The 27,988-nt window shown below is 46.7% G+C and overlaps 1 protein-coding gene across 5 annotated transcripts; it reads left to right on the forward strand.

The window, feature by feature from the left end:
• Window positions 1–919: 919 nt before the first annotated feature.
• On the forward strand, window positions 920–27,988 carry LOC106562986 (electrogenic sodium bicarbonate cotransporter 4). 5 transcript variants are annotated; one of them, XM_014128162.3, is made up of 26 exons: window positions 921–1,081; window positions 4,572–4,636; window positions 4,807–5,043; window positions 8,051–8,180; window positions 8,446–8,606; window positions 8,848–9,003; window positions 9,301–9,426; window positions 10,319–10,374; window positions 14,652–14,809; window positions 14,888–14,975; window positions 15,271–15,425; window positions 15,597–15,722; window positions 15,913–16,087; window positions 16,179–16,312; window positions 16,455–16,635; window positions 18,144–18,234; window positions 18,972–19,030; window positions 19,245–19,436; window positions 20,043–20,156; window positions 20,534–20,695; window positions 21,598–21,776; window positions 21,935–22,007; window positions 22,098–22,166; window positions 22,257–22,430; window positions 27,071–27,241; window positions 27,856–27,988. In XM_014128162.3, the coding sequence occupies exons 2-26, from the start codon at window positions 4,573–4,575 to the stop codon at window positions 27,970–27,972; spliced, it is 3,348 nt and encodes a 1,115-aa protein (XP_013983637.1). In that variant the 5' UTR covers window positions 921–1,081; window position 4,572; the 3' UTR covers window positions 27,973–27,988. The 5 variants fall into 5 exon arrangements, with proteins under 5 accessions (XP_045545844.1, XP_013983637.1, XP_082814241.1 ...); XM_082958115.1 differs by having other exon boundaries at window positions 18,999–19,030; XM_014128161.3 differs by lacking the exon at window positions 20,043–20,156 and adding an exon at window positions 19,646–19,759 and having other exon boundaries at window positions 922–1,081.

Below are 27,988 nucleotides of genomic sequence, written 5' to 3' on the forward strand. Positions count from 1 at the left end.
CATTGCACCCACGGCAGTAGCTATTGAGGGTGGTAGAAAAGTTTCCAGAGAGAGGAATCGAGAATCTATTCTAATTCTAGGTTTCCATTCATGTACTCCTCAATTGTACTCCCTGCTGCTTTCTGCAGTATTTTTAAACAATGTGTTTCGATCCTCCTAAAGTTCCACCTCATGAAAACCTTACAGAAACTTTAGAAATGTATTGCTTCGGCCCCAAGTGGCACAGCGGTCTAAGGCACTGCATTGCAGTGTTAGGGGTGTTACTACAGACTTGGGTTTGATCCCAGGCTGTGTCGCAGCTGGCTGTGACCCATGAGGCGGCCCACAATTGGCCCAGCGTCATCTGGGTTAGGGGAGGGTTTGGCTGACTGGGATCTCATTGCCCCATTGTGCTCTAGTGACTCCCTGTGGTGGGCTGGGTGCAGTGCATGCTGACTCTGGTCGCCAGTTGTACGGTGTTTCCTCTGATGCATTGATGCGGCTGGCTTCTGGGTTAAGCGAGCAGTGTATCATGAAGCAGCGTGGCTTGGCAGGGTCGTGTTTTGGAGGACACATGGCTGTCAACCTTTTTTTATGATAAAAAAGTGTATTACTTCACTGGCTGCCTGTGGGGTTGACTAGTTGAATGGAGGTAAAACTATGGGGCTGTAAAATCGACTGTTCTGAGGTTTGGTTCGGTATCAGGCCATCTTAGGCTACGGTGTGTGTGTGTGTGTGTGTGTGTGTGTGTGTGTGTGTGTGTGTGTGTGTGTGTGTGTGTGTGTGTGTGTGTGTGTGTGTGTGTGTGTGTGTGTGTGTGTGTGTGCACGCGCACATGCGCACCCCAGGCCATGTTACAGGGCCCAGTAGAGAGAGGTGATGTGGAACGTGACTGGATCAGTGCATACATCACTGGCCTCTGTCACACTCACCACACAAGCCCTGGTACAGGGTAGTCCACACACACACACAGGAAGGAGATCCTACAACTATCTGGCCCTGCCACAGCACAGTTGGAAGCAGCGGAGCCCAGAGTGACATTGAGACCTGCATCTCCATTACTGCAACACTCTTCTCAGCTCAAGTCCAACCCTCTGCTCAGGTAATACGTTCTGATTGCCTCTTGTGAATGGTGTTCAAAACATGTTTGAGTTTTTTTCTCCTTTTATGTCTGATTGGCTGAGAATATGTTTTCTTTGCAAACTGGTCTGCCTGAATAGACCCTCTTTTATTGTTTGAGAGAGAGAGACGGTAAACTTCTTTGTTTAAAAGGTTTGGCCAGATTCTGCTGTTTGCCCATGAGAGTTTTCTGTTGTTGGAGTTCTGTTGTTGGAGACGAATGGGTTTAATGAAACATTATGAGAGTATATATTTTTTTAAATCCTAATCAATAGATCTAATTGATCAGTGATGGTTTGGAAAGCTGGCCCAACAATTACTTGCATTTATTACGTTATTTAAAGCCTTTGGGGATCATATTGAAAAGACAGGAGAGCATTTGATAGAGTACCTGCATATCATTATTACATATGAGACGAGTACTGATATAGCATACCATGGCCAGATGAGCTACAGTACATGAACATTGTGAACATGAGCTGTTTCTCCGCTAGTTGTGTGGCTTTGTTAGTTCACTGTGGAAAGAAGTTATCATGGTTCAGGGCACATATGTGTTCTAGCCACACACCAGCACACCTGACAAAATCAAGGGCTTGATAATTACCATATAAGTTGAATCAGGTGTGCTGTTGTGGGGAGAGTATAATATGTGCGACAGCTGGAGGTCTGAGAATAGATCTGAGAGATTTTAGAATCCTATCATCTCGGGTTTTAGCTCAATGCCAGTTGGTTGTAATAGTGGCAGGGACTCTGAACTATTGGCATGGGTTGATTGCGCAATCTGCTCTACCTCATTACCAGGGTAAGGGTCTGGGTCAATTCCATTTCAATTCAGGAAGTAAACTGAATGGAATGACCCTAATTTGACTAATGTGAGAATTGTGATGCAGTGAAGGATGAAGACTAGGGATGCAAAACTCAGGCCCTCCAGCTCCACAGTCCTGCTGGATTTAATTTCTCCCTGCTACTTAATTAATCAGTAAATGTTATTGAATGAAAATGCATACACCTGGTTGCCAGGTAGAAAATAATTCTAAATCAAAGGAATCAAACACCAAATAAGCAGGGCGCTCAAGGACCAGAGCTGGGCACCCCAGCTGTAAGCCTACCGCTGGGATTGTTAGTAGGCCTAATCAGTCCAAAGTATTCCATCTTCCAATGAATAGCAACTAGGGTGTATGTGGGGTGTGAAACATGTCCTTCACATTTATGTCCAGTGAGACAACATACGCAACAGATATGTAATGATTTTACATCTGTGCCCCTGTGTGTGTGTGTGTGTGTGTGTGTGTGTGTCACACTCACACAGTGTTTTTCTAGGCTGATCAATACCTCTGTCAGTCCTGATCACCAGCTGGGCCCTGAGCTCCTGATCACTGGGTGTGAAGGACATTGATCAGCCTAGAAAAACACTGTGTGAGTGTGACACACACACACAGGGGCACAGATGTAAAATTATTACATATCTGTTGCGTATGTTGTCTCACTGCATACACTATTGCCCAGTCAGAAATGAACCCCTATCCCCCCCGGATACTTTTCATAGATCTGAAAGAATCAGATTGGTTTTAAGCCTGAAAGTATGGGTCCACCTAGGCCAAATGGAGTTTCCGCCATATTTCTTAGACCAATCCAACCCTTTCAGATCTGTAAGAAGTGTCTATGGGAAAGGAGTTGGGGTGGATTATTAACTGTGCATCATGTTACAGATCTTTTTGAGGGAAATTCCTTGAGCATGTGCCCATACACTGGTCTCCCTCTTCATTACTCTGTTGTGTCGTCATCCTCAGGGCAGCTGTGGTTTTCCATTGAGTTTTCTCAATCAGTCAGTCACCAATTGATCTCCAGGGTTACCAGATTGCTGTGTGGTTTGAACGGACAGTCACAGGGTTATCCCTTTAACCATAATTTAAACCAGGAAATCCCATTGAGATAAATAATCAGGGAGACCTGGCTTAACTTCTCTAGCCTATTCTACTTAAGTGTTTGAAGATCTTGGAGGCTACAGTGGCGTGCGAAAGTATTCACCCCCCCACCCCCCTAGATTCTTTGGGGGTTTGTATCATTTCATTTACACAACATGCCTACCACTTTGAACATGCTAAATATTTTTTGTGAAACAAGAAATAAGACAAAACAAACTGAACTTGAGCGTGCATAACTATTCACCCTCCCAAAGTCAATACTTTGTAGAGCCACCTTTTGCAGCAATTACAGCTGCAAGTCTCTTGGCGTATGTCTCTATAAGCTTGGCACATCTAGCCACTGGGATTTTTGCCCATTCTTCAAGGCAAAACTGCTCCAGCTCCTTCAAGTTGGATGGGTTCCACTGGTGTACAACAATCTTGAAGTCATACCACAGATTCTCAATTGGATTGAGGTCTGAGCTTTGATGCCATCTGGCATCTTGTTTTCAAATTCTTTGTGGGTCTGTGTAACATGAGGGAAATATGTGTCTTTAATATGGTCATACATTTAGCAGGAGGTGAGGAAGTGCAGCTCAGTTTCCACTTCATTTTGTGGGCAGTGTGCACATAGCCTGTCTTCTCTTGAGAGCCAGGTCTGCCTACGGCGGCCTTTCTCAATAGCAAGGCTATGCTCACTGAGCCTGAACATAGTCAAAGCTTTCCTATAGTTTGGGTCTGTCACAGTGGTCAGGTATTCTGCCACTGTGTACTCTCTGTTTAGGGCCGAAAAGCATTCTAGTTTGCTCAGTTTTTTTGTCAATTTTTTCCAATGTGTCAAGTGTCACAGGCCGGCTCATAGCCTGTGGAAAAAATGAGAGGACATCAACAACCAGTATAGGCCAATTCAAAATGTTCTTTATTATAAAACAAAACGATTAATTCTAAACAAAGAAAAAGGAATGAGGTGTGGAAATGTCATAATGTAGGGTGCATGGATGCGTGAATATGTGTGTGTAAACATGACTGAGTGGAAAATAAATAAACCAACAAAGGAACAAACAAAACAGGATCATACCTGGAGGAGCAGGGAGAGAGCGCAAGCCAAGCCAGAGAGAAGTTAGTGGAGCAGTTTGTTAAATACCCTGAGCCCAGGTGGCTCCAATCACACCAGCTCCAATCACTAACGACCCTCCTCTGCCTGCAGGAGAAACCGCCCCTGCACTGCAGAGGAGGAGCCGTGACACAAGTCATTCTCTTTTTGTTTTCTCATTGGTTGGGTCTAATTGTGTTGCTGTCCTGGGGCTCTGTGGGGTCTGTTTGTGTTTGTGAACAGAGCCCCAGGACCAGCTTGCTTAGGGGACTGTTCTCCACATTCATCTCTCTGTAGATGATGGCTTTGTTATGGAAGGTTCGGGAATTGCTTCCTTTTAAGTGGTTGTAGAATTGAATGTCTCTCTTTTTTCTTCTTTCTTTCTTTCTTTCTTTCTTTCTTTCTTTCTTTCTTTCTTTCTTTCTTTCTTTCTCTTTCTTTCTTTCTTTCTTTCTTTCTTTCTTTCTTTCTCTCAGGATGGCACATGATTGGCAGGGAGGTAGAAGTAGGAGTCACCACCGATATGAGGAAGACGTTAAGGGTGAGTGGCCACGCACACAGTTGTTCAGTGTGTGCATTGTCCAATGTACGGAAGGAGCAGACGTGTGTCCGTTCAGTAAGTCAAGAAAAGGGTTCTGGAAAATAGTGTTGTGTGGATGGTAACCATCTCTCTGTCTCCTCCTTACTGTCTACTCTCTCTGTCTCTCTCAGAACCCCAGCCTGTGTATATTGGTGTTCCGGTAACACACGGCTACAGCAAAAGGAGACGCCGTAAACACCGCTCCCAACGCGAACAAGAGAAACACCACACACACCGCGTCCAACACGCACAACATGAACACACACGTCACGAACACACACACCACGACAATCACCATGACTACCAGGAACACTACAAAGAGGAAGAGGAGCAGGAGCAACATGACATATTTGACCCTGACTCCACAGGTGGGCACTCACACGCACGCACACAGACTTACACGTGCGGCCACACGCACTTTAAGTAGTACACACGTGTGAGAAGTATATGACCAGCCACAGTTGTCGCTGTCTTGAGGAATGATCCCCTGTCATTTCCAGGCATGTTGTGTGTGTGTGTGTCTGCACGTGTGCGTGTAATGAATGTGTCAAAGCGTGGTTCCTGTTCCCGTGGAGACCAGCCGTTTTGAAGCTGGTAAGCTGATTAGAGCTGAGGAACTCAAACCCTGGTATACCACCGGTCCTGTGTGTGTGTGTGTGTGTGTGTGTGTGTGTGTGTGTGTGTGTGTGTGTGTGTGTGTGTGTGTGTGTGTGTGTGTGTGTGTGTGTGTGTGTGTGTGTGTGTGTGTGTGTGTGTGTGTGTGTGTGTGTGTGTGTGTGTGTGTGTGTGTGTGTGTGTGTGTGTGTGTGTGTGTGTGTGTGTGTGTGCGCGCACGTACGTGCGTATGTGTTCAAGGGGGTCCACTGCCCCAGTTCCACAGGAGAAATATGTCACGTCATTTTACTCATCAGAGTATAGATCCCGGGATGGAAGGATGCAAGGAGAAGAACCCGGACACAAAAGGGGAAGGAAGTCGCTGTAGTTGTGTGCACGCATGTGTGTCACAGGGTTAAGGGGACTTGAGGCTGCTGCGGTGGGTGTGTGCGCAGGTGCATGTGTGTGTGTGTGTCCATGCATGCATGTGTGTGTGTGTGTGCGTCAGGGGGTGGAGGGTGCTTCAGGGTGCTGTGGGGTGTGTGTTGGCCTCTTAAGCCTCTGGCCCTTCGCTGCTCTGGAGATTTCAGTGGATTTCTGCTTCAGATTAAAGCAGACCAAAACAACTCCACAGGAAAACAATTCCGGAGCAGGACGGAACACACAGAACAGTGTGCAGCCCTTTGGACCGCTGGGTTCTGACTGACGACACACCATCCCACACACGGCAAAACATGGCTCACTAAACAACGAAGGCCTATTGGATAGCGAATGGTGTTGAGGCAGAGTTGGCGAAAAGAGAAGAGCGTAAAGCTATAAGAAGAGGACGACAACAGAGCAACGCGTTGAGAGGGGGAACGGGAGAGAGCAGGAAAGTTGTGGAGAGGAAGGAAAGAAGGAGTGTGTCCACTCTTCTCCTAGTTGTCCCGTCAGTGGAGGTCTAGCCTTGACTCCAGCATCTCTAGTTTTCTCCAGAACAAGCCAATTTTCAAACGGGAATACGGTGTCGGGGTCTTGTCTGGTACCGCGAGAATAGTAGGGTGCTACCTCTCTGGGCTGGACGGACATTGACAGCAGCCTCCTGTAGTGTGTTGACCTATCAGCCGGTTGGGGATATCTTTCTCTGAGCTGCTGGGAGTACAGGTGTATAGTGAAAGTCTGGTTGTGGTTCCAGTGGTTAGTCATGGAGGACTCCGGTTCCTCCATCACCTCCAGTATGGCCTCTCGCTGGACACTGCCTGGCTCACACACAGGTAAAAAAAAAACAGGAAGAGAGGAGGGGAGGAGGTACAGAGAACAGGAAGAGAATGGAGGGGACAGCTCGATCTTAATGTTTATTTGCTTTCTTATTATAACGATGTTGTTGGTGTCATTGCTGTGTAGTAAGACTTGGTTGAGTCTTGGTTCTTATTTGGGTGAATGTCAGGGGTGACTTGTCAGGTATATGGTCACCGTCGCCATGTTGGAAATGATTTTCATGAATGACATTGAACAACAGCCTGCATGTAATAGGTGTCTGTCACTGTCACATGGGCGTGGCATTGGGAATGTCATATGAGGCCTGTGTTTCTCAACCTCTGGTCTTTGGACCGGCACCGGTCCCTGGGATGTTACTGAGCGGTCCCACGGGTAGATTGAACATAGATTAGTTCTCGCGTGATAGTTTGAATCTAAGGTGAAGAACCATAGCAAGGTGTCTGTTTTGTCTTTGACTGGAGTCTGAGGTCAAGAGCAGCCCACTCGCCTCAGTGCTCTCTGTAGGACCAGTCTTTCTTTCTCTGTCTGTCCTCTCTCTCTTTCTCCGATTCACTCTGTTTTTTTCTCTCACTCCCTCTCTGTCAACTATAATTGATTTCATTTTGTAGAAACTATGGGTCTCGAGATCTGCATGTCTGTCCTCACCCACTGGGCACGGACGTCATTTCAACATCTATTCCACATTGGTTCAATGTCATTTTATTGAAATTATGTGGAAACAACGCTGATTCAACCAGTGTGTGCTCAGTGGGCAGTAATCTCTTAGAAACAGGATCTTTCCATGTGTTCACGCTGGCTAACTCTTGGCCAGTGCTGGGCAGTGCTCTTAGGCAGTGTGCTGTTTAGCTTAGCTACCCAGTGACGAGAGGAAGGTTATTCATTGGCTGTTATTCATGAGCTGTATAGAGGGGTGCAGGGGGGGGGAGTATTTACCCACATTGACTGAGACTCTGTGACTGACGGGGGTGTGAGTGGGTTGAAGATTAGAGGTGTTGTTTTAGGTTAGGGGTCAAAGGGAACTCACACAGGATCAAAGTAAGCTTCATTAGGACCACCAGGAGCGGAGCAACACACGCAAAACACACACACACACACACACACACACACACACACACAGTGGTGTGATGGCAGTGTTATTAGAGCCCTGGGGCTAGGAGCATGTTAATGAGCTTTGATCCACCGACAGGAAATTCTGAGAGACCCGGTTGGTCGTACTGCAGTTTTCCAGTCCTATTCAGTTACAGTTGTGGGCAAAACATTTTTAAATGGTTCCTAATAGTTGCAAAGAAATAAACACACACATTCTTTTAGACTTCTGATAACTTGATGCCCTAGTTTAGTACACGGTGTCACGGCAATCCAAAGCTGTTGCATCAACTGTCAATCAGCCGTACATCCTAGTGGAATATCTTATACAGTTCTCACACACACTGTTAGTAAATGTGTTTGAGGCGTAGATGCATACGTGTTTTAATTCTATTTATATAGCTTGATATTTCTTCTCTCGTCAACTCCTTTTCCCAGTGTCCCCGGCGGCGGAGAGGCTGCGCTACATCCTGGGTGAAGATGACGACATGCCGACGCCCACTCTGTTTACGGAGATGGACACGCTGCAACACGATGGAGACGAGATGGAGTGGAAAGAGTCTGCTAGGTACACACACACGCACACACACACACACACCTCAACCATTTGTGTGTGTCCACCCTGGAGTGTGTGCCCTCATTAGTTTGAGATTGTCGGGGGGCTTTAGGTAGGATTTAGGGGGAGGTGTTGGTAGGGAACCTGTAGATAGTTTTCATTAGAAGAGTGTTAGCAGCAAAGCCCTACAGTAGTGTCACGGAGCTGGTGTCGGTCCACCCTGCCTTAATAACCAGACGTCGAAAGGCTTCATGGGGTTTCTCTCCTTCCTCTCCAGGTGGGTGAAGTTTGAAGAGAAGGTGGAGGAGGGAGGAGAGAGGTGGAGTAAGCCCCATGTGTCCACCCTGACCCTCCACAGTCTGTTTGAGCTGAGGACCTGTATCCAGACTGGCAGTGTGCTGCTGGATCTGGAGGGATACTCCCTGCCACAGATAGTGGGTGAGTGTGTGTGTGTGACCCAGACCATGGCCCATTCCCAAATCAAGCCCTAGTCCTCCCTATGCCCTGTGCACTTCGGGAGACTCAAACGATTTTTATAGGTGTAAGCAATATGGTTAAAATCCATCTTGCCCTCTGATAGGCCAGTTGGAAGAGCATAAGGAAGTGGACAGGGGCTAAGGGTTGACTTGGGATTGAGCACAACTGACTCTTGAACTCTCACCCTGACCTCTGACCCCAGATGACATCGTGGATCGCCAGGTGGCAGACGGTCTGATTGGTCCAGAACTGAGGGAGAAGGTCAGCTTTGTGTTGCTACGGAAACATCGCCACCAGCATAAGAAACCCATCCACCTCTCGCTAGCCGACATGGGCAAATCAAACAACTCCCCCACAAGTGAGTGAGAGTGTGTTTGCTGTGTTGTGTGATCTTGTTGATTTTCACCTCTGTCGTAGTATCATGCTGATTTGACTCATACAGCGATAATATTTTCTCTCTCCTCTTTTCACAAACTGCCTCACCGTCTCTCCTCTGTTACTCCTACCTTTCTCTTCTCATTCTCCTCCACCTTTTTCTCCTCTTCTCTCCCCCCCTCCTGTCTCTCCCCCTTTTTCTTTCTCCCCCTCTCTCCCCTTACTCGCGCTCCATCTCTCCTCCCTCCCTCTGTCTCTCTCTCTCTCTCTCTCTCTCTAGGCCGTAGTCCCCAGTCTGTTCATAATGTCAGTCGTAGTAACGTCAGTCGCTTTCCTAGTTCAGCCTCTGGCCTCCATCACTCTACAGAGGACTTACGAGCCAAGTCAGGCAGCCTTGGCCGCCTGCGTGAGTCTGCACGCACGCACATACTCAAGCGCACAGACACATAGACACGCGGGCACGCTTGCGCGTGTACGGACACACTCAAGTGCACAGGCACATTTTACATTTTACATTTAAGTCATTTAGCAGACGCTCTTATCCAGAGCGACTTGGCACACACACACTCAATGCATAGACACACGTGTATACATGCAAACTAATATTCTTTCATCCTCTTTCCCGTCTCTGACGGCTAACCGCATAGAGATATGTGTTTTTAATTCACATATCTAACCTCATAACCTCATAGAGATATGTGTGTGATTTCAGTGTGCTAGTTTTTGGTCACCCTGTATTTCGGAGAGCTCCACAGTAGTCTCTTGAGCTGTACAGCTTACTTCCGCAATCTTTGAATGTGCCATTGCCCAAGGTCTGGCTACGCAGGACTAAATACACAGTGGGTCCATTTTTGTGTGCGTGTGTGGGGGGGTCCTAACCGAGGTATGTTCCTGTTCTTTCTCTGCTAATTAATTTGTCCCTAAATCATAAATCAGCTTTTGGGGGAAATAATCAGGCAAGCTCTGCTCACACCCCCAAGCCATCTACAGAGCCACAGAAAGATGCATTCACACTATACCTATAGCTGGTATTTGCCTACAAAGATGGGTTGGAGACGTCTACTGCTGCCTCTTCCACACAACGTCCAAAATTAAACGGGCACTACACAAACTCTCGACCTGTGAATACGCTGAGGAGATTGCTAACTTCGAGTCTTTTTAACTCAGACTATCACCCACCGAAGTCATTCGTTGGTGTCAATAGGGGAATCGTGTGAGCATGTTATTGTGCATGCGAGTTTGTGTGGAGTGCAATAGAAAGTGGTGTGTGTCTACTTGCTTTTGATATGACGTTTCAGATCCCGCGCAAAGCCGAAGCATGAACGACATTTCAGACAAGCCGAGCACAGACCAGGTAACACCAAAGATCATTGTTGTGTGTGTGTGTGTGTGTGTGTGTGTGTGTGTGTGTGTGTGTGTGTGTGTGTGTGAAGGGAAAGTTATTACATTGCATAACCCTAAGCTCCTGTTGTTCGTCTCGGCTTAATTGTTTGGGTGCGTCCACCCGTCAAAAATGAGAGGGAGAGAGAGGGAGAGCAGGATAAAGAATATTACTGTTCTCATGTGAGTCACTTGCTTTTCCTTTCGACGTGGGCCAAAGGACAGATTTGGGTGTTATTGTTTAGCTGTGGATGGAGATGGTGTGTGTGTGGGGGGGGAACGCTGAGTGTGTGTAGGGGGTCAATGCCCACCCTGACAGAGTTTGGGGGACTTCAAAGCCACACACATACAATACACCATCTGAGTCCACTTGAATGATTTACTCCCCCATACAGTGGCTTAATAACCAGGATTGGGGGAGTAACATATTACAAAAAAACGGTCAATGTGATCTGTTAGGTTACCAGCAAAAATATTGTAATCAGATTAGAAATACTTTTGAAAAACGAGATGATTACTTTGAGGATTACTTTTAAATTCCCAAAGGATGTTTGAGCGGGAAGAAAATATTTGACACCTTTTCTGTTTTCTCAATGACATTCAGATCAGCATTGAAAGAAAGTGCAAGTTTACGTTTGCCACCAACTTCCTGTGTATTGTAGATGTGTTGTAGTAGTGGGTAATCATGTGTAATGTTTAAAACCAGCAGCCCAGCAACTGTATGTAAATGGCCTTAATATTACTGGACCACAGGAAGAGTAGCAGCTTCTGGGGATCCATAATAAATACAAATAATAAAATACAAACATAAAGAGAACCCAAAATATAAGCTTGTTTTTCTCAAATTTTTGTAAACATTGTCAATGTAAACAAACACTGTATAGCCTCATAACATGGTTAAAACAATGTTGATATCATGGATGGTCAGTCCTTGCACCCATAGATCTGTCTATTACTCTGAGAGTGTTTACATTTCTCCGGCCCACCGGGACCCGAGGCGGGGCCGGCGTTCGGGAACTGTGGAGTCGCCTTTTAAACAGCTGCAAATGATCTAGATATCAAAGTGTCACCAACAAAAACAAGCAATAGACCTATAGCAAATGCAGCATATGGCATCCATTTTTCATATGCAAATAGCACTTTTCGGTAGTGCTCAAAGCATGCCATTCCATGAGAGCAGCATTTATTTTTCAACTCGAAGCAATGAGCCCAATCAGTCCTCCATGACAACAGAATAATAAACAAAAGAGTAGGCTAATAAGTCCTTAGTTTTGGGGTTAATCTTCAGTAAAACAATTTGGCTAATCTATATTTCCAAATCATATTCTTGAAGATCAAGGCACATTAAATTAAATGGAATGACTGGAATTCTGACAGACTTTGGATTTTAATATAAAGATATAACCTAATCGTATTATTATCTGTAGTAGAAAGCAATGGGTTAGACGAAGCCTACAAAACCAACCTATAAAGGAAAATGCAATGTCCATTCATGGCAAGTTAGGTAAACTGATTTATCCTGGAATAGATTTGTAATATTAATTTCTGTCTTCTAATGCCTCTTAATGGGAAGTAATCTGAAAGTAACTGAAAGCAATTCGATTACTTTACTGAGTTTGGGTAATCCGAAAGTTACATTACTGATTATAACTAAACAATACTGAACAAAAATATAAACGCAACAATTTTATCGATTTTTACTGAGTTACAGTTCATATAAGGAAATCGGTCAACTGAAATAAATTCATTAGGCCCGGATCTATGGATTTCACATGACTGTGCAGAGGCACAGCCATGGTTGGGACTTGGAGGGCATAGGCCCACCCACTTGGGAGCCAGGCCCATCCACTGGGCAGCCAGGTCCAGCCAATCAGAATGAGTTTTTCCCCACAAAAGGGCTTTATTACAAACAGATAGTCCTCAGTTTCATCAGCTGTCCGGGTGGCTGGTCTCAGACGATCCAGCAGGTGAAGAAGCCGGATGTGGAGGTCCTGGCTGGCATGGATACATAAGGTCTGCAGTTGTGAGGCCGGTTGTACATACTGCCAAATTCTCTAAAACAACATTGGAGGTGGCTTATGGTAGAGAAATTAACATTCAATTCTCTGGCAACAGCTCTGGTAGACATTTCTGCAGTCAGCATGCCAATTGCACGCTCCCTCAACTTGAGACATCTGTGGCATTGTGTTGTGTGACAAAACTGCACATATCAAGAATCTGATTAAACAGCATGATCATTACATAGGTGCACCTTGTCCCCAGCACAAGGTGCACCTATGTAATGATCATGCTGTTTAATCAGATTCTTGATATGCCACACCTGTCAGGTGGATGGATTATCTTGGCAAAGGAGAAATGCTCACTAACAGGGATGTAAATGAATTTGTCCACACAATTTGAGAGAAATAAGCTTTTTGCGCGTATGTAAAATGAATGGGATCTTTTATTTCAGCTCATGAAACATGGGACCAACACTTTACATGTTGCGTTTTATATTTTTGTTCAGTATAGTAACTGTAACAGATTACATTTAGAAAGTAACTTAACTAGCCCCATTAATAACCCTCCGGTCACTTTGAACTGCCTGCCACACACACACAAACACACATCCACGTCCTCATATTCAAACTTCTGTACATGTAGGAGCTTTGACAGCCCGGCTTTAACCAGCACCTGACTAGGTCACAGAGAGAGAAAGGGGGAGGTATTCCTTGAAGTAGACTGTTATACTGAATAGAGGTATTGTTTACGTCATGTTCGAGGCAGTAAATTACTACCAGAGAACACTCTTAGCAAAAAGGATTCCAAAAGGGTTCTTCAGCAATCTCCAATGGGAAAACCCTTTGAGTAACCCTTTTTGGGTTCCATGTAGAACCCTCTGTGAAAAGGGTTCCACCCAAAAGGGTTATTCAAAGGGTTCTCAAGTGGGGACAGCTGAAGAAGCCTTTCAGGCACTAGATAGAACCTTCTTTTCTAAAAGTTTGTAGGTCACAGAGACCGAGAGGTGGGGAGGGAGAGACGTAGCGAGAGAGAGGGGGTCAAGAGAGAGAGAGGGGGTAGAGGTAGAGAGAGGGGGGGAGAGATATATAGAGAGAGGCAGAAAGTGATTTGACTCTGAAAGCAACACTAAAAGATTAGCAGGTGATTTTGAGCTCAGCATCAACCACTCCACTTCCACGTGCTACTGGGAGGTAGGAGCGAGGCATGTTTACCGCATTGAGAGTTGAGCTTTGTGTGATTTTTGTATCAGTAAAGTATGCAGCAGTATTGATTGGCCAATGGAGAGTGTGTGTGTGTGTGTGTGTGTGTGTGTGTGTGTGTGTGTGTGGCAATATTGAGCTACAGTACCATTGGAGTGTGTGTGTGTGTGCCTCGTGTCCTATGCATCACATGCAGTGAGTGATCAGCTATTGATTAGATATCAACACTGACATAATAATGACAGAACTTCAGCCACTCTGCCGTGTGACATTACAGTAGAGTAAGACATGCCTTTACATTTAGCTGTTCCTAAGTGCTTTATTCGTGCACTATAATAGACAGTATTTTGGCTACAATAGCCTTCGTTAGGTTATTGAAATGCCCCATAATTCAATTCGCAATGATTGTACATCCGCTAAGAAAAGTCTGCCAAAGCTTAAAACCGCCATCAACATGAAGAAGTCAACATTCAAGTGTAAACAAAAACGAACGTGAAGAAGTTAGGAATTGTGCTACTAATGCACATGACGGCACAAACACGTCTCGTAAAAGTAATGATGTTTTTGTTTGGTTAGCTTTTGGAAACGTTAGCTAGCGCATTCCAACTTTCCCTGACATCACATTTATACATTGTAATTTTCGATTTACCTGATATCAGAGGATGCCTTCTCTTCTAGCCAAGATATGAAATGCAATCATAATTGACTGTAGGGCATATAAAGCACACACAACAGCTACCGGTGGTTCCCTGATGACTTAAAACACAACCGTGGGACGAACGAGTGACACATTTCCGGGCAAGGGCGGTCCATTTTAAAATTCATTCATTCTTCCCTCGCCCTGCAAGTGTCGGCAATCATAAGTCATGATACGTCATCAGAAGTGTCCAGTTAATTTGAGGCCTGAGGGGAGAGCGTGTGTCTTTTACGTGTTTGGAATGCAGCCCTGGTCTCTCTTTGGTCTCTAAATACATCTCTCATGTTCCTCTGCCACCTCTCTCTCCATTCTCTCTCTCTCTTTTCTCTACCATCCTGCCCCCCCCCCCCCCAGATGAAAAACAAGTTCATGAAGAAGATTCCTCGTGATGCAGAGGCGTCTAACGTTCTGATTGGAGAAGTGGACTTCCTGGATAAACCATTTGTAGCGTTCGTACGTCTGGCCCAAGCTACCACACTGGGAGGCCTGACCGAGGTCCCAGTACCTACCAGGTGTGTGTGTGTGTGTGTGTGTGTGTGTGTGTGTGTGTGTGTTTTGTCCAGCTGTGTTAACCCCTTGTCTCCTGGCAGGTTTCTGTTTGTCTTGCTGGGTCCTCATGGCAAAGGCAAGTCCTACAACGAGATTGGCCGAGCTATCGCCACGCTCATGGTGGATGACGTAAGAATGAGCAAATCTTTTTTTTTTGGAGTCAAGTCACAAAAAAAAAAAACAATGAGGGACAAACGTTTTTATTGATTGTTTTCATATTTTTTATTTTTTTTCATAACCTCAAGATATTCAGTGGATATGTTACCTTACGCACTCAGTCAGTATGTTACAGACAGGGCTCTGCAGTTCAACTCTGTCCTCTTTATTTTACATACACACAGACACACACACACACACACACACACACACACACACACACACCATCATATGCCGTGTATAACTGTGTACTCTGCTGTCCCGTCAGTTGTTCAGTGACGTGGCGTATAAAGCCCGGGACCGTGACGACCTGATCGCGGGGATTGATGAGTTTCTGGATGAGGTCATCGTTCTGCCCCCAGGGGAGTGGGACCCCAAAATACGCATTGAGCCCCCCAAGAAGGTCCCCTCTGCTGACATGAGGTACAAACTGTATGTATTTAGTGACTGACTGATCAATTGAAACATTGAATTAAGTTTTGTTTATTTGGATCCCTGTTAGATGTCGTATAAGCAGCAGCTATTCTTCCTGGGTTAGTTCGTCTGTTAGTTAGTCCAAACTCAACACTGAACCTCCACCCCCCTACCCAAAAGGAAGTCTGTGCTGAATCTGAACGAGCTAGGCCAGGTGAACGGGACGGCTGGAGGGCCAGGAGGAGGAGAGGACGAGGAGATGCCCACCCCCCACGAACTGGGAGAGGAACTGCAATTCACTGGCAGGTACGGGAGTGCTGGGAGGTCTACTTTCCTATAATTGAATCTCCAAGTCCCCAAAGCAACATGCAGGCACTCTGGCATCACAATTGTCATTTGAAACCAATAAAAAACATTTTAAGCAGGGGCCAATAGAACAAGCCAGGGGGGGGCTTACCTGTGTGTGTGTGTGTGTGTGTGTGTGTGTGTGTCCCAGGTTCTGTGGAGGCCTGTGGCTGGACATTAAGAGGAAGGTCCCGTGGATCCTTAGTGATTTCTCCCAGGGCTTTCACATCCAGTCCATCTCCGCTGTTCTGTTCATCTACCTGGGCTGCATCACCAACGCCATCACCTTCGGAGGCCTGCTGGGGGACGCCACAGACAACTACCAGGTACACCCACACACACACACTCACACACCAACACACGTAAGTTACACACCGGTCTCAACTCCTCTACCCCTCCCCTCTCTCCCTGTGGCAGGGTGTGATGGAGAGTTTCCTGGGTACAGCGTTAGCAGGGACAGTGTTCTGTCTGTTAGGAGGTCAGCCTCTCATCATTCTCAGTTCTACTGGACCCATCCTTATCTTCGAGAAACTGCTCTACGAGTTCTGCAAGTGAGCCACACACACACACACACACACACACACACACACACACACACACACACACACACACACACACACACTGCATCTGTCTGATCCTTCTTTTGTGCACTTAGTTTGTTTCTTCTGATGCTGGTGTGTATGTGTGTCCCAGGTCTAACACTATAGACTACATGGAGCTGCGTCTGTGGATTGGTCTCCACTCCTGTCTGCAGTGTCTGATCCTGGTCGCCACGGATGCCAGTTACATCATCAAATATATCACCCGCTTCACCGAGGAGGGCTTCTCCAGCCTCATCTCCTTCATCTTCATCTCCGACGCCATCAAGAAGATGGTGGGTGACACACACACACACACGGGCGCACGCGCTCGCTGACAAGGGCGCGCACACACTCCCGCGGTGCCTTAACCTCTATGGGCTAGGTGGGACGCTTGCGTCCCACCTACTCAACAGCCAGTTGAATCCTGTGGCGCGTTATTCAAATACCTTAGATATGATATTACTTCAATTTTTCAAAAATATGACTATTTTACACCATTTTAAAGATAAGACTCTCGTTAATCTAACCACACTGTCCGATTTCAAAAAGGCTTTACAACGAAAGCAAAACATTAGATTATGTCAGCAGAGTACCGAGCCAGAAATAATCGACACCCATTTTTCAAGCTAGCATATAATGTCACATAAACCCAAACCACAGCTAAATGTAGCACTAACCTTTGATGATCTTCATCAGATGACAACCCTAGGACATTATGTTATACAATACATGCATGTTTTGTTCAATCAAGTTCATATTTATATCAAAAAACAGCTTTTTACATTAGCATGTGACAAGCATGTGACTAGCATTCCCACCGAACACTGCCGGTGAATTTACTAAATTACTCACGATAAACGTTCACAAAAGCATAACAATTATTTTAAGAATTATAGATACAGAACTCCTCTATGCACTCGATATGTCCGATTTTAAAATAGCTTTTCGGTGAAAGCACATTTTGCAATATTCTCAGTAGATAGCCCGGCATCACAGGGCTAGCTATTTAGACACCCAGCAGGTTTAGCACTCATCAAAGTCAGATTTACTATAAGAAAAATGTTATTACCTTTGTTGTCTTCGTCAGAATGCACTCCCAGGACTTCTACTTCAATAACAAATGTTGGTTTGGTCCAAAATAATCCATCGTTATATCCAAACAGCTACGTTTTGTTCGTGCGTTCTAGACACTATCCTAAAGGCTAAATAAGGGTGACGAGCATGGCGCAATTCGTGACAAAGGAATTCTAAATATTCCATTACCGTACTTCGAAGCATGTCAACCGCTGTTTAAAATCAATTTTTATGCCATTTTTCTCATAAAAAAGCGATAATATTCCGACCGGGAATCTGCGTTTAGATAAACAGACAAAGGAAAAGAAAGCATTCGGTCGAAGCGGGCATGCGCCTAAGCCCATAGTACTCTGAGCGGCCACTTGCCAAAAGCGATAAAGTGTTTCAGCCAGAGCCTGCCTCGATATCGTTCAACGTTTTCCCGGGCTCTGAGACCCTATGGAAGACGTAGGAAGTGTCACGTTATTGCACAGATCCTGAGTCTTCAATAAAAAGAGCCAAGATGAAACACTACTTCTCAGACAGGCCACTTCCTGCTTGAAATCTTCTCAGGTTTTGGCCTGCCATAGGAGTTCTGTTATACTCACAGACACAATAATTATATGCATATTCTAGTTACTGGGCAGGAGTAGTAACCAGATTAAATCGGGTACGTTTTTTATCCAGCCGTGTCAATACTGCCCCCTAGCCCTAACAGGTTAACTGTTTCCGTAATGTGTTACTGCAGGTGGGCTCCTTTAAGTACTACCCCATCAACCGTGTCTTCAAGCCCGACTACGTTACCACCTACAGGTGTGACTGTATTGCACCTGACCAGGGTGAGCCTCTCCTCTCCTTTTCTTCTGCTGCTGTCTCTCCTCCTCATATCGTTCTTCCTCTTCTCCCGTTCTTCCTCCTGCCACTTCTCCCGTTTCTCCTCAGTGTCCCCCTCCTCTCCTCCCCTCTCCTTCTTAATTGGGCGCTTCACTAGAACTGACACCAATGAAGTGCAGTATTGCCATCTGCAGGAGAGTTTAGGAAGTTCACATCCTTGACATTCTTACTCTAGACGGATCCCCTAGTTTGGGGGATGTGTATACTATAATAATAATGCTTTGGGGAGGGTGCTTATATTTGTCTGTTACACACAAGTGTGTAATGAAAATATGTTTTTTTTTTTTTTTTTGCATATTCCTACTCCCCCTGAGACACCCGCAGGAAGTGGGGTCATGAGCAGGGTCTCCATTGTATAGAGCCCCTGGAGCACAGCAACAGATTTTTGTTCACCTTGCCGTCTCCGGTGTTTGAACCAGCCACCTTTCGGTTACTGGCCCAACACTCTAACCTCGAGTCTACCTGCCATCCCTTGTACTCTCTGTGTTCGCCCTCCTAACTACTGTAACTGATGCGTGTGCTGTCTGTTTCTGCTTCTCTCTCTCTCTCTGGCTGCTATCTGAGTGAGTATACTGCTTCATCACGCTACAAATCAGTCATGTTCCCATATAACTGGCATCATGTAATCTAGTTGAGGCACCTGACTTCTCTCTGTATCTCTCTCTCTCTCTCTCTCTAACAGCTGCTGCAATGGCTTTTAATGTTTCAGTTCCACTAGCGGACGATAACATGACTGATTTGGTAAGTGGCTCGGGAGCTAACGGGGACTCGTTCACTCATCTGTTTCTCAGATGGTTGAGTCTATGGGGGACAGTCTGCCTTTGTCCAAAAATAGACTGTAGGACTTAACATAGTCACAGGACTAGCAGCACTGTGCTGCCTGTCCACGTTCGTTTCTGCACTACTCTGTATTCCCTCTTCTCTTGTTTCTCTCTCTCTCCTTCTGTCTGTGTAGTATAACTTAACAGGTCTGGACTGGAGTCAGCTGAGTAAGAAGGAGTGTGTGAAGTATGGCGGCGCCCTGCTGGGGAACGCGTGTAAGTACGTCCCTGACCTGGCCCTCATATCTTTTATCCTGTTCTTCGGCACCTACTCCATGACCGTCTCCCTCAAGAAGTTCAAGACCAGCCGCTACTTCCCTACCAAGGTGAGAGACACAGGGGGACATAGAATGTGAGACATGGGATGCAGGGGTATCTTTGTTTGGTGTTTATTACATTCTGCGTGATGGGTAGGTAACGTAAACTCAACCTCTTCCCTTGACTGTCAACTCTCCCCACTTTACCCCTCCCCCCCGATCGTCCCCCACCCTGTGCTTTCCTGTCCACGTCCGTCCTCTTCCCGTCTGTGCTCCAGTGCCGTTCCCTGGTTGGCGACTTCTCCATCATCATCTCCATCCTGGTGTTCTGTGGGATAGACTACCTGTTAGGCCTGGACACACCCAAACTGCACGTGCCCACTGAAGTCAAGGTTCTCTCCTCCCCTCATCCCTCACTCCATCACGCCCTCTCTTCCGCTCGTTCTCTCCCTCGCTATCTCTTCCTTCTTCCTGAAATTATTCGGAGGATAAAAAGGCTGTTTAAATGAATGATTTTGAGACATTAACATACTGATACTCACACTTCTCTCTTTTATTTCATCCCTCTCTTCTGTCGGTGTATTTGTTTTGTACCTCTCTGTCTTTTTTTCTCCATCTCTTCCGCCCCTCTTTTTGTCTGTCTGCTTGTTTATCTGTGTGTGTGGGTGGGCCTAGCTGAGGAAGCTGATCAGTGATTTCTCCATCTTCATGTCAATCATGACGTTTGTGGGTCTGGATATGCTTGTAGGGCTGGACACACCCAAACTAATTGTACCCACAGAGTTTCAGGTATTTCTGACCCTTAACCCAATGTGTCTGTGTGCGTGATTCACAGATGCATGCATTGTCAGTGTGATTCAATATGTTTGATTTTGGCCTATGTGTTTGAGTTGCATGTGTCTTTTTGTTGGATTTAGTGATGCATGTAAATTGCATGACATTGTGTGTGTGTGTGTGTGTGTGTGTGTGTGTGTGTGTGTGTGTGTGTGTGTGTGTGTGTGTGTGTGTGTGTGTGTGGTGTGTGTGTGTGTGTGTGTGTGTGTGTGTGTGTGTGTGTGTGTGTGTGTGTGTAAAGCACCATACAGGACTCAGTTGAAAAAAGACCTGGGCCTCAAAGTAACTCCCTGTGTAAATAAAGGTTACATAAATGTTTGTGTGTGTTGTAGCCGACGCGTCCAGACCGTGGCTGGGTGGTGATGCCGTTTGGTAAGAACCCGTGGTGGGTATATGTTGCCAGCGGCGTCCCTGCCCTCCTGGTCACCATCCTCATCTTCATGGACCAACAGATCAGCGCCGTCATCGTCAACCGCAAAGAGAACAAACTCAAGGTACAGTGTGGCCGCAATGACAACACAACACAACTGCAACCATGAACACACTTACTTACTTAGGCCTGTCGTTCCCAAGGGAGCGTAGCCCGTCGGCGAATCCTCTCCATCACACTCTGTTCTGAGCTGTCTTCCCCCCCCCAAAAACAGGAACATAAATATAAATTCAACATAAACAGGGCCATTCAATAACCATGAAATACAACCATGAACACAACAACAACACAATAACTCTTGAATGCTACCTCTCCCCTCCCTTTCTCTCTGCTCCCCTTCTCCCTCCCTTTCTCTCCCCCTCCTTCTCCTCCTCCTCCCCTCCCCTCCTTCTCCCTCCTTCTCCCTCCCCCTCCTTCTCCTTTTCCTCCCTTTCTCTCCCCTCCTCTCTCCTCCTCCTCCCTCCCCTCCTTCTCCCTCCCCTCGTTCTCCCTTTTCCTCCTTCTCCCCTCCCCTCCTTCTCCTCCTCCTCCCTCCCCTCCTTCTCCTCCTTCTCCCTCCCCTCGTTCTCCTTTTCCTCCTTATCCCTCCCATCCTTCTCCTCCTTATCCCTCTCCTCCTCCTCCCTCCCCTCCTTCTCCCTCCCCTCGTTCTCCTTCTCCTCCTTATCCCTCTCCTCCTCCTCCCTCTCCTCCTTCTCCCTCTCCTCTTTCTCCCTCCCGTCTTTCTCCCCTCCTACTTCCTCCCCCTCCTTCTCCCCCTTCTCACTCCCCTCCTTCCGTCTCCCCTCCTTCTTCTCTCTCCCACTCCTTCTCCCTCTCCTCCTTCTCTCTCCTCCCCTCCTTCTCTCTCGTCCCCTCCTTCTCTCTCCTCTCCTCTCTCCGCTCCCCTCCTCTCTCCGCTGCCCTCCTTCTCTCTCCTCCTTCTCCCCCTCCTCCTTCGCCCTCCCCTCCTTCTCCCTCCAACAGAAAGGTTGTGGGTACCATCTGGATCTGTTCTGGGTGGGTATTCTGATGGCAGTGTGTTCCTTCCTGGGCCTGCCCTGGTACGTGGCTGCTACTGTCATCTCCATCGCCCACATCGACTCTCTGAAGATGGAGAGTGAGTCCAGCGCCCCAGGAGAGCAGCCCCAGTTCCTGGGAGTCAGGTAGGGAGGGATACGGGGTTTGTGTGAGTGAGGAGAGATATAGTGGGTGACAGGGTGAGTGTGTTAGAGGTTGACGGGGGGGGGGGGGGGGGGGGGGTGGTGTGTGTGTGTGTGTGTGTGTGTGTGTGTGTGTGTGTGTGTGTGTGTGTGTTTTACAGGGAGCAGAGGTTGACGGGTATTCTGGTGTTTGTCTTAACCGGAGTTTCCATCTTCCTAGCCCCTGTCCTTCAGGTGAGTCAGTGAGAGAATGGGCCTCCACATCACATAGTGGGTGGTGTTATGGAGGATTGTGTTAACCTGTATATTGTGTTTCCCCCCCAGTACATCCCCATGCCTGTTCTCTACGGTGTCTTCCTCTACATGGGAGTAGCCTCACTCGCAGGAATACAGGTACATTTGTGTGTGTGTGTGTGTGTGTGTGTGTGTGTGTGTGTGTGTGTGTGTGTGTACGTACTCACCCACCTCCTCTCTCCCTCCTAGTTCTGGGAACGCATCAAGCTGTACCTGATGCCAGCCAAGCACCAGCCAGACTTCTCCTTCCTGCGTCACGTTCCTCTGAGGAGGGTCCATCTCTTCACCCTGGTCCAGATTATCTGTCTGGCTGTCCTCTGGACCCTCAAGTCTACCGTAGCTGCCATCATCTTCCCTGTCATGGTGATCACTCTGTGTGTGTATATGTCTGTGTTGGAGGGGTAGTGTCGTGGAAATTCAATACCAGCGACACCCTGAAGTCAATATTAAATGAATCATTCTTTATTATCAGCAAGCTGGAGAGGTTCCAACACACTGAATGCACCATAGTACACGTCGGGCGGGAGAGTCCCATTAGTTCTCTTATATACTGCTTACAAAGACAGGTTATGTTTGCATGACTTGCATGATTCATTATTCATAATGAATTCATCATTAACGTTTTGGTTCATGCATGTGACCGACCAATACCTCACGAGGCTTCTTCTCTCCAAGCTGAGACCTTGAAACCGAGATATCCCTTTGTTCTGGGCGTACTGCCAAATTGCTTAGACTGATAGTGAAGATTCCTCCCAGGCACGATCAATCAGTCACTTGTATGAACCCAGTCAAATTGGTTATTGGAAAAGCACAAACATAAAACGTTCCTTCACACTCCTCTCCTAGGCAATCAGTAATTAGTACCAGGAGGTGTGCTCTTCGCCTCAGCTAGGCAATTAGTGTTAGTACTTCAGTCTACCCTGTTTTCTCAGCGGCGGTCTCATCGCTAAACTAAGACCGCCACTGAAACAAAGGCGATTCGGGCCGAGTTGTTCTGCCGAGTTGTTCGAGGAAGGAAAGAGAGGAAGACTCCACACCACTCTCTCATTTGACTATCTTACCTACCGTAATTTCCGGACTATTAAGCGCACCTGAATATAAGCCGCACACACTGAATTAAAAAAATATATATATTTGGAACATAAATAATCCGCACATGTCTATAAGCCGCAGGTGCCTACCGGTACATTGAAACAAATTAACTTTACACAGGCTTTAACGAAACACGGCTTGTAACAAAAATAAATAGGCTTTAACAAAACACGGCTTGTAACAAAAATAAATAGGCTTCAACGAAACACGGCTTATAACAAAAAATAAAAAATTAGCAGTAAGCTTTAGTTGTCTTTTTGCACTGAGTCAATTCCTCACGCTGCTGTTTCCAACGTCTTATCATCGACTCATTAAGACCAAGCTCCCGTGCAGCAGCTCTATTTCCTTTTCCAACAGCCAGATCAATCGCCTTCAACTTGAAAGCTGCATCATATGCATTTCTCCGTGTCTTTGCCATGATGAGGGTGACAAAATGACTACCGTAATCAGAATGATGGGAAGTTTGAGAACGCTCGATTTAATCTAAACAGTAAACAAAAAAGTTATTTGACCTTAACCCGTTCGGCAATTTCATTGGTCTAATGAAAGCTTCATTTTGCCCAAAAACTGAGCACGTCACAGAATGTGTTTTTTTTTTTTTTTTTTTTTTTAAGCGGGTAAAATACATATATTAGCCGCGTCATTGTTTAAGCCGCGAGGTTCAAAGCCTGGGAAAAAAGTTGCGGCTTATAGTCCGGAATTTACGGTAGTTATTTTCAGATTATTTCGTTTTGCTCTTTTGTAGCTTTGGCAACTATGTGTGTGTTTTCTATACCTGTTCACTCCTTTCCCTGTAGGCTTTATAGACCTTCTAATTTAGTGTACCCTGCGTGCACAATCCATGTGAAATTCCTAGTCTCTGGCAGCGTTTGGAACTGCCGATCTGTGGTCAAGACAGCTGAGTTCATCTCGGCCTATGCTGCCCTTCAGTCCCTTGACTTGGCCCTGACGGAGACATGGATCACACCAGAGAAAGCTGATACTCCAGCTGCTCTCTCTTCATCTGACTGCGTTTTCTCTTATAGTCCGGGAGCATCTGGTCGTGGTGGTGGTGGCAACGGGCTACTAATTTCTCCTAAGTGGAGATTTTCTCTTTTCTCCCTCACACCTGTCCATCTCCTCATTTGAATTCCATGCTGTCACTTGTCCACTCAAGCTTAACATTGTTGCTATCTATCACCCACCAGGTCCCCTAAGAGTTCCTCAATGAGCTCGGTGAGCTAATTTCCTGACGATGGCTCACCGCTCTTTGTACTTGGCGACTTCAACCTCCCTACGTCTGCCTTCAATGAATTTCTTTCTAACTCTTTCTTCCCTCTCCTTGCCTCTTTTGACCTGACCCTTTCCCAGTCTCCTCCCACTCACAAGGCATGTAATATGCTTGACCTTATCTTTAATAGAGGCTGTTTGCCTATTAATCTCACTGCAACCCCCCTCCAAGTCTCTGATCACTACTGTGTTTGCTTTTCTGTCTCCCTCTCCTCCAACCCTAGCCACTCAGCCCCTACCCAGATGGTCATGCGCCGTTGCAATCTTCACTCCCTCTCTCCCACTATTCTCTCCTTGTCTGTCCTATTATCTCTCACTTCTGCTTAATCCTTCTCCCCCCTCTGTTTCCTAATTCTGCCTCTTCAATCCTACTCTCCTCCCTTTCCACATCCTATGACTTGCACTGTCCCCTTTTCTCCCGGCCGGCTCGGACCTCCCTTCCGAGTGACTCATTGCAAGCTTACAGAAGATGGCTGCGGGAAGCCTAGCGAAAATGGAGGAAAACTAAACTTCCGGAGGACCTATCACCCTTTCACTTCCTCATCTCTACCTTCTCTGTATCTGCTGCTAAAACCACTTTCTATCACTCTAACCCTAGGAAACTCTTTTCGACTTTCTCCTTAATCCTCCACCCCTCCCCCTCCCTCTCCGCGGACGACTTTGTCAACCAGTTTGAAAAGAAGGTTAACGACATCCGGTCCTCATTCACTCAGCCTATAGAGTCCATTGGTCCCACTCACACAAAACTACCCTACGCCTTTCTCCTCTCTCTTCAGAATAAATCTTGCAATTAGTGAGGTCCGGCCACCCGACTACCTGCCCGCTCGACCCCATCCCTTCCTCCCTTCTCCAGACCATCTCTGGAGACCTCCCATTTCTCATTGCCCTCATCAACTCCTCCCTGACCATCCCCTCTGACTTCAAACTGGCCAGAGTCGCTCCCCTCCTCAAGAAATCAGCACTCAGTCCCTCTGACATAAAAAAAACTACAGACCGGTGTCCCTTCTTTCTTTTATTTTCAAAACACTTGAGCATGCTGTCTCTAACCAACTCTCTCGCTATCTCTCTCAGAACGATCTTCTTGACCCTAACCCGTCAGGCTTCAAGACGGTTCACTCAACTGAGACTGCTCTTCTCTGTGTCATGGACGCTCTCCGAACTGCCAAAGCTGACTCTCTCGCCTCTGTTCTCATCCTCCTAGATCTATCCACTGCCTTCGAAACCGTGAACCATCAGATCCTCCTCTCCACCCTCTTAGGGCTGGGCATCTCAGGCTTTTCACACTCTTGAATTGCATCCTACCTGAAACGCCGCTCCTACCAGGTGGCGACACGCGTCTCTGCGTGCCTGGCAGATATCTCAGATTGGATGTTGGCCCACCACCTCAAGCTCAACCTCGAAAAGACGAAGCTGCTTTTCCTCCCGGGGTAGGCCTGCCCACTCCCAAGACCTCTCCATCACGGTTGACAATTCCACAATGTCCCCCTCCCAGAGTGCAAAGAACCTTCGGCGTGACCCTGGAAAACACCATGCCGTTCTTTTCAAACATCAAAACAGTGACTCACTCCTGCAGGTTCATGCTCTACAATATCCGTAGCATACGGCCCTGCCTCACACAGGAAGTGGTGCAGGTCCTAATCGAGGCACTTGTCATCTCCCGTCTGGACTACAACTCGCTGTTGGCTCGGCTCCCCACTTGTGCCATCAAACCCCTGCAACCTATTCAGAATGCTGCAGCCCGAATGGTGTTCAACATTCCCAAATTCTCCCATGTCACCCTGCTCCTCCGCACACTCCACTGGCTTTCAGTCGAAGCTCGCATCCACTACAAGACCATGATACTTGCCTATGGAACAGCAGGAGGAACGGTCCCTCCCTACCTTCAGGCTATGCTCAAACCCTACACCCAAACCCGAGTACTCTGTTCTGTCACCTCTGGTCTCTTGGCCCTCCCACTCCTACGAGAGCGCAGCTCCCCACTCAGCCCAGTCCAAGCTCTTCTCTGTCCTGGCACCCTAATAGTGGAACCCCCCTGAAGCTAGGACAGCAGAGTCCCTGCCCATCTTCCAAAAACATCCGAAAACCTGCTTCTACAAAGAGTATCTTGAATAATCCCACAGCATCTGCCCCTTTACTAGCTTGAACTTTGCTGATTTTGCTACTTTATTGTACTTACTATGACTGTGATACAGTATGTGGTTGTCCCACTTAGCTATCTTAGGATGAATGCACTAACTTTAAGTCGCTCTGGATAAAAACGTCTGCTCAATTACTAAAATGTCAATGTAAAAAAAACATTCCTTACCATAGGATCCCTCAACTGGTGACCATCCGGCACAATAAAGAAAAGGAGCACTCTGCTGCTGCATAAATCTGATAGATTTATTGACGGGATCAGTAATCAGCTTTATGCAGCAAGCAGAGTGCTTCTTTTCTTTATTCTCCCGGATAGTCACCAGTGGAAGTATCCTGGGGTAAGGAATGTTTTAGGGATTTTCAAATCCCTCAGTCTAGTACCTCATTTCCCCTTTTACATGTAAGCTGGGCTGAAGCGCGTTTGGTTATACCTTCTTTCCATTGTAAACGTGTGTATGTGTGTGGTGCATAGATTGATGGGGAGACATACTTTTTTCGATGTGTAGATCCTGGGTCTGATGGTGGTGCGTAAGATGATGGACCTGATGTTTTCTCAACACGACCTGGCCTGGCTGGACGACATCCTGCCGGAGAAGGACAAGAAGAAGGAGAAGGATGGGAAGAAAAAGAAAGACAACAAAAGGACCAAAGCAGCAGAGCCGGAGAGCGACGAGGAGGTGAGAGACGAGGACTAGCAGACACACACACACACAGTGCCAGAATGACAGTGGGAGTAGGATGTAATGGCAGTGTGGTGTGTAGGAGAGGCTCCATCTGTTTTGTTTAGTGTTTATATCGATGTGTGTTGTCCTCGGATTGTTATCTCTGACTAATACCTTTCTCTTTTCTCTGTCCCACAGTGTTGCTGAAAAGGCACTGTATAACACTTACTATTGCCTGTCTGTCTGCCTCGATGTTGGTTGGTCTGTGTGTGTGTGTGTGTGTGTGTGTGTGTGTGTGTGTGTGTGTGTGTGTGTGTGTGTGTGTGTGTGTGTGTGTGTGTGTGTGTGTGTGGTGTGTGTGTGTGTGTGTGTGTGTGTGTGTGTGTGTGTGTGTGTGTCTTGATGTCTTTCTCCCTCCAACTTTCACCTGCACGGTTCAATCCTGTCTGTGTAGTAGAATTCAGCCATTCTGCTTAGATTTAAGCATGCAGTGTGAGCGTGTGCTTGGATGTGTGTGTGTGTGTGTATTTGGGGCATCATCCCTCACGTCTCTATTAAGCCACTCCTCTGTCAGTTCCTCCTGCATGCTGATAGTTTTCCCCTTGTCCCCCCCCCCCCCTCTGCCACAGCCCAAGAGTCCCCTCCCTCCTCCAGTGAAGATACCCATGGACACCATAGACCTTCCTTCAGCACCTGACCCCTCTGTAAGCCCACCCACCCAGCCCCCCGTCTCTGACTGTGAGTAAACCTCTCTTTTGAGGG

This window comes from Salmo salar, chromosome 11 (assembly GCF_965601325.2).
Source record: "Salmo salar chromosome 11, fSalSal1, whole genome shotgun sequence".
NCBI lineage: Eukaryota > Metazoa > Chordata > Actinopteri > Salmoniformes > Salmonidae > Salmo > Salmo salar.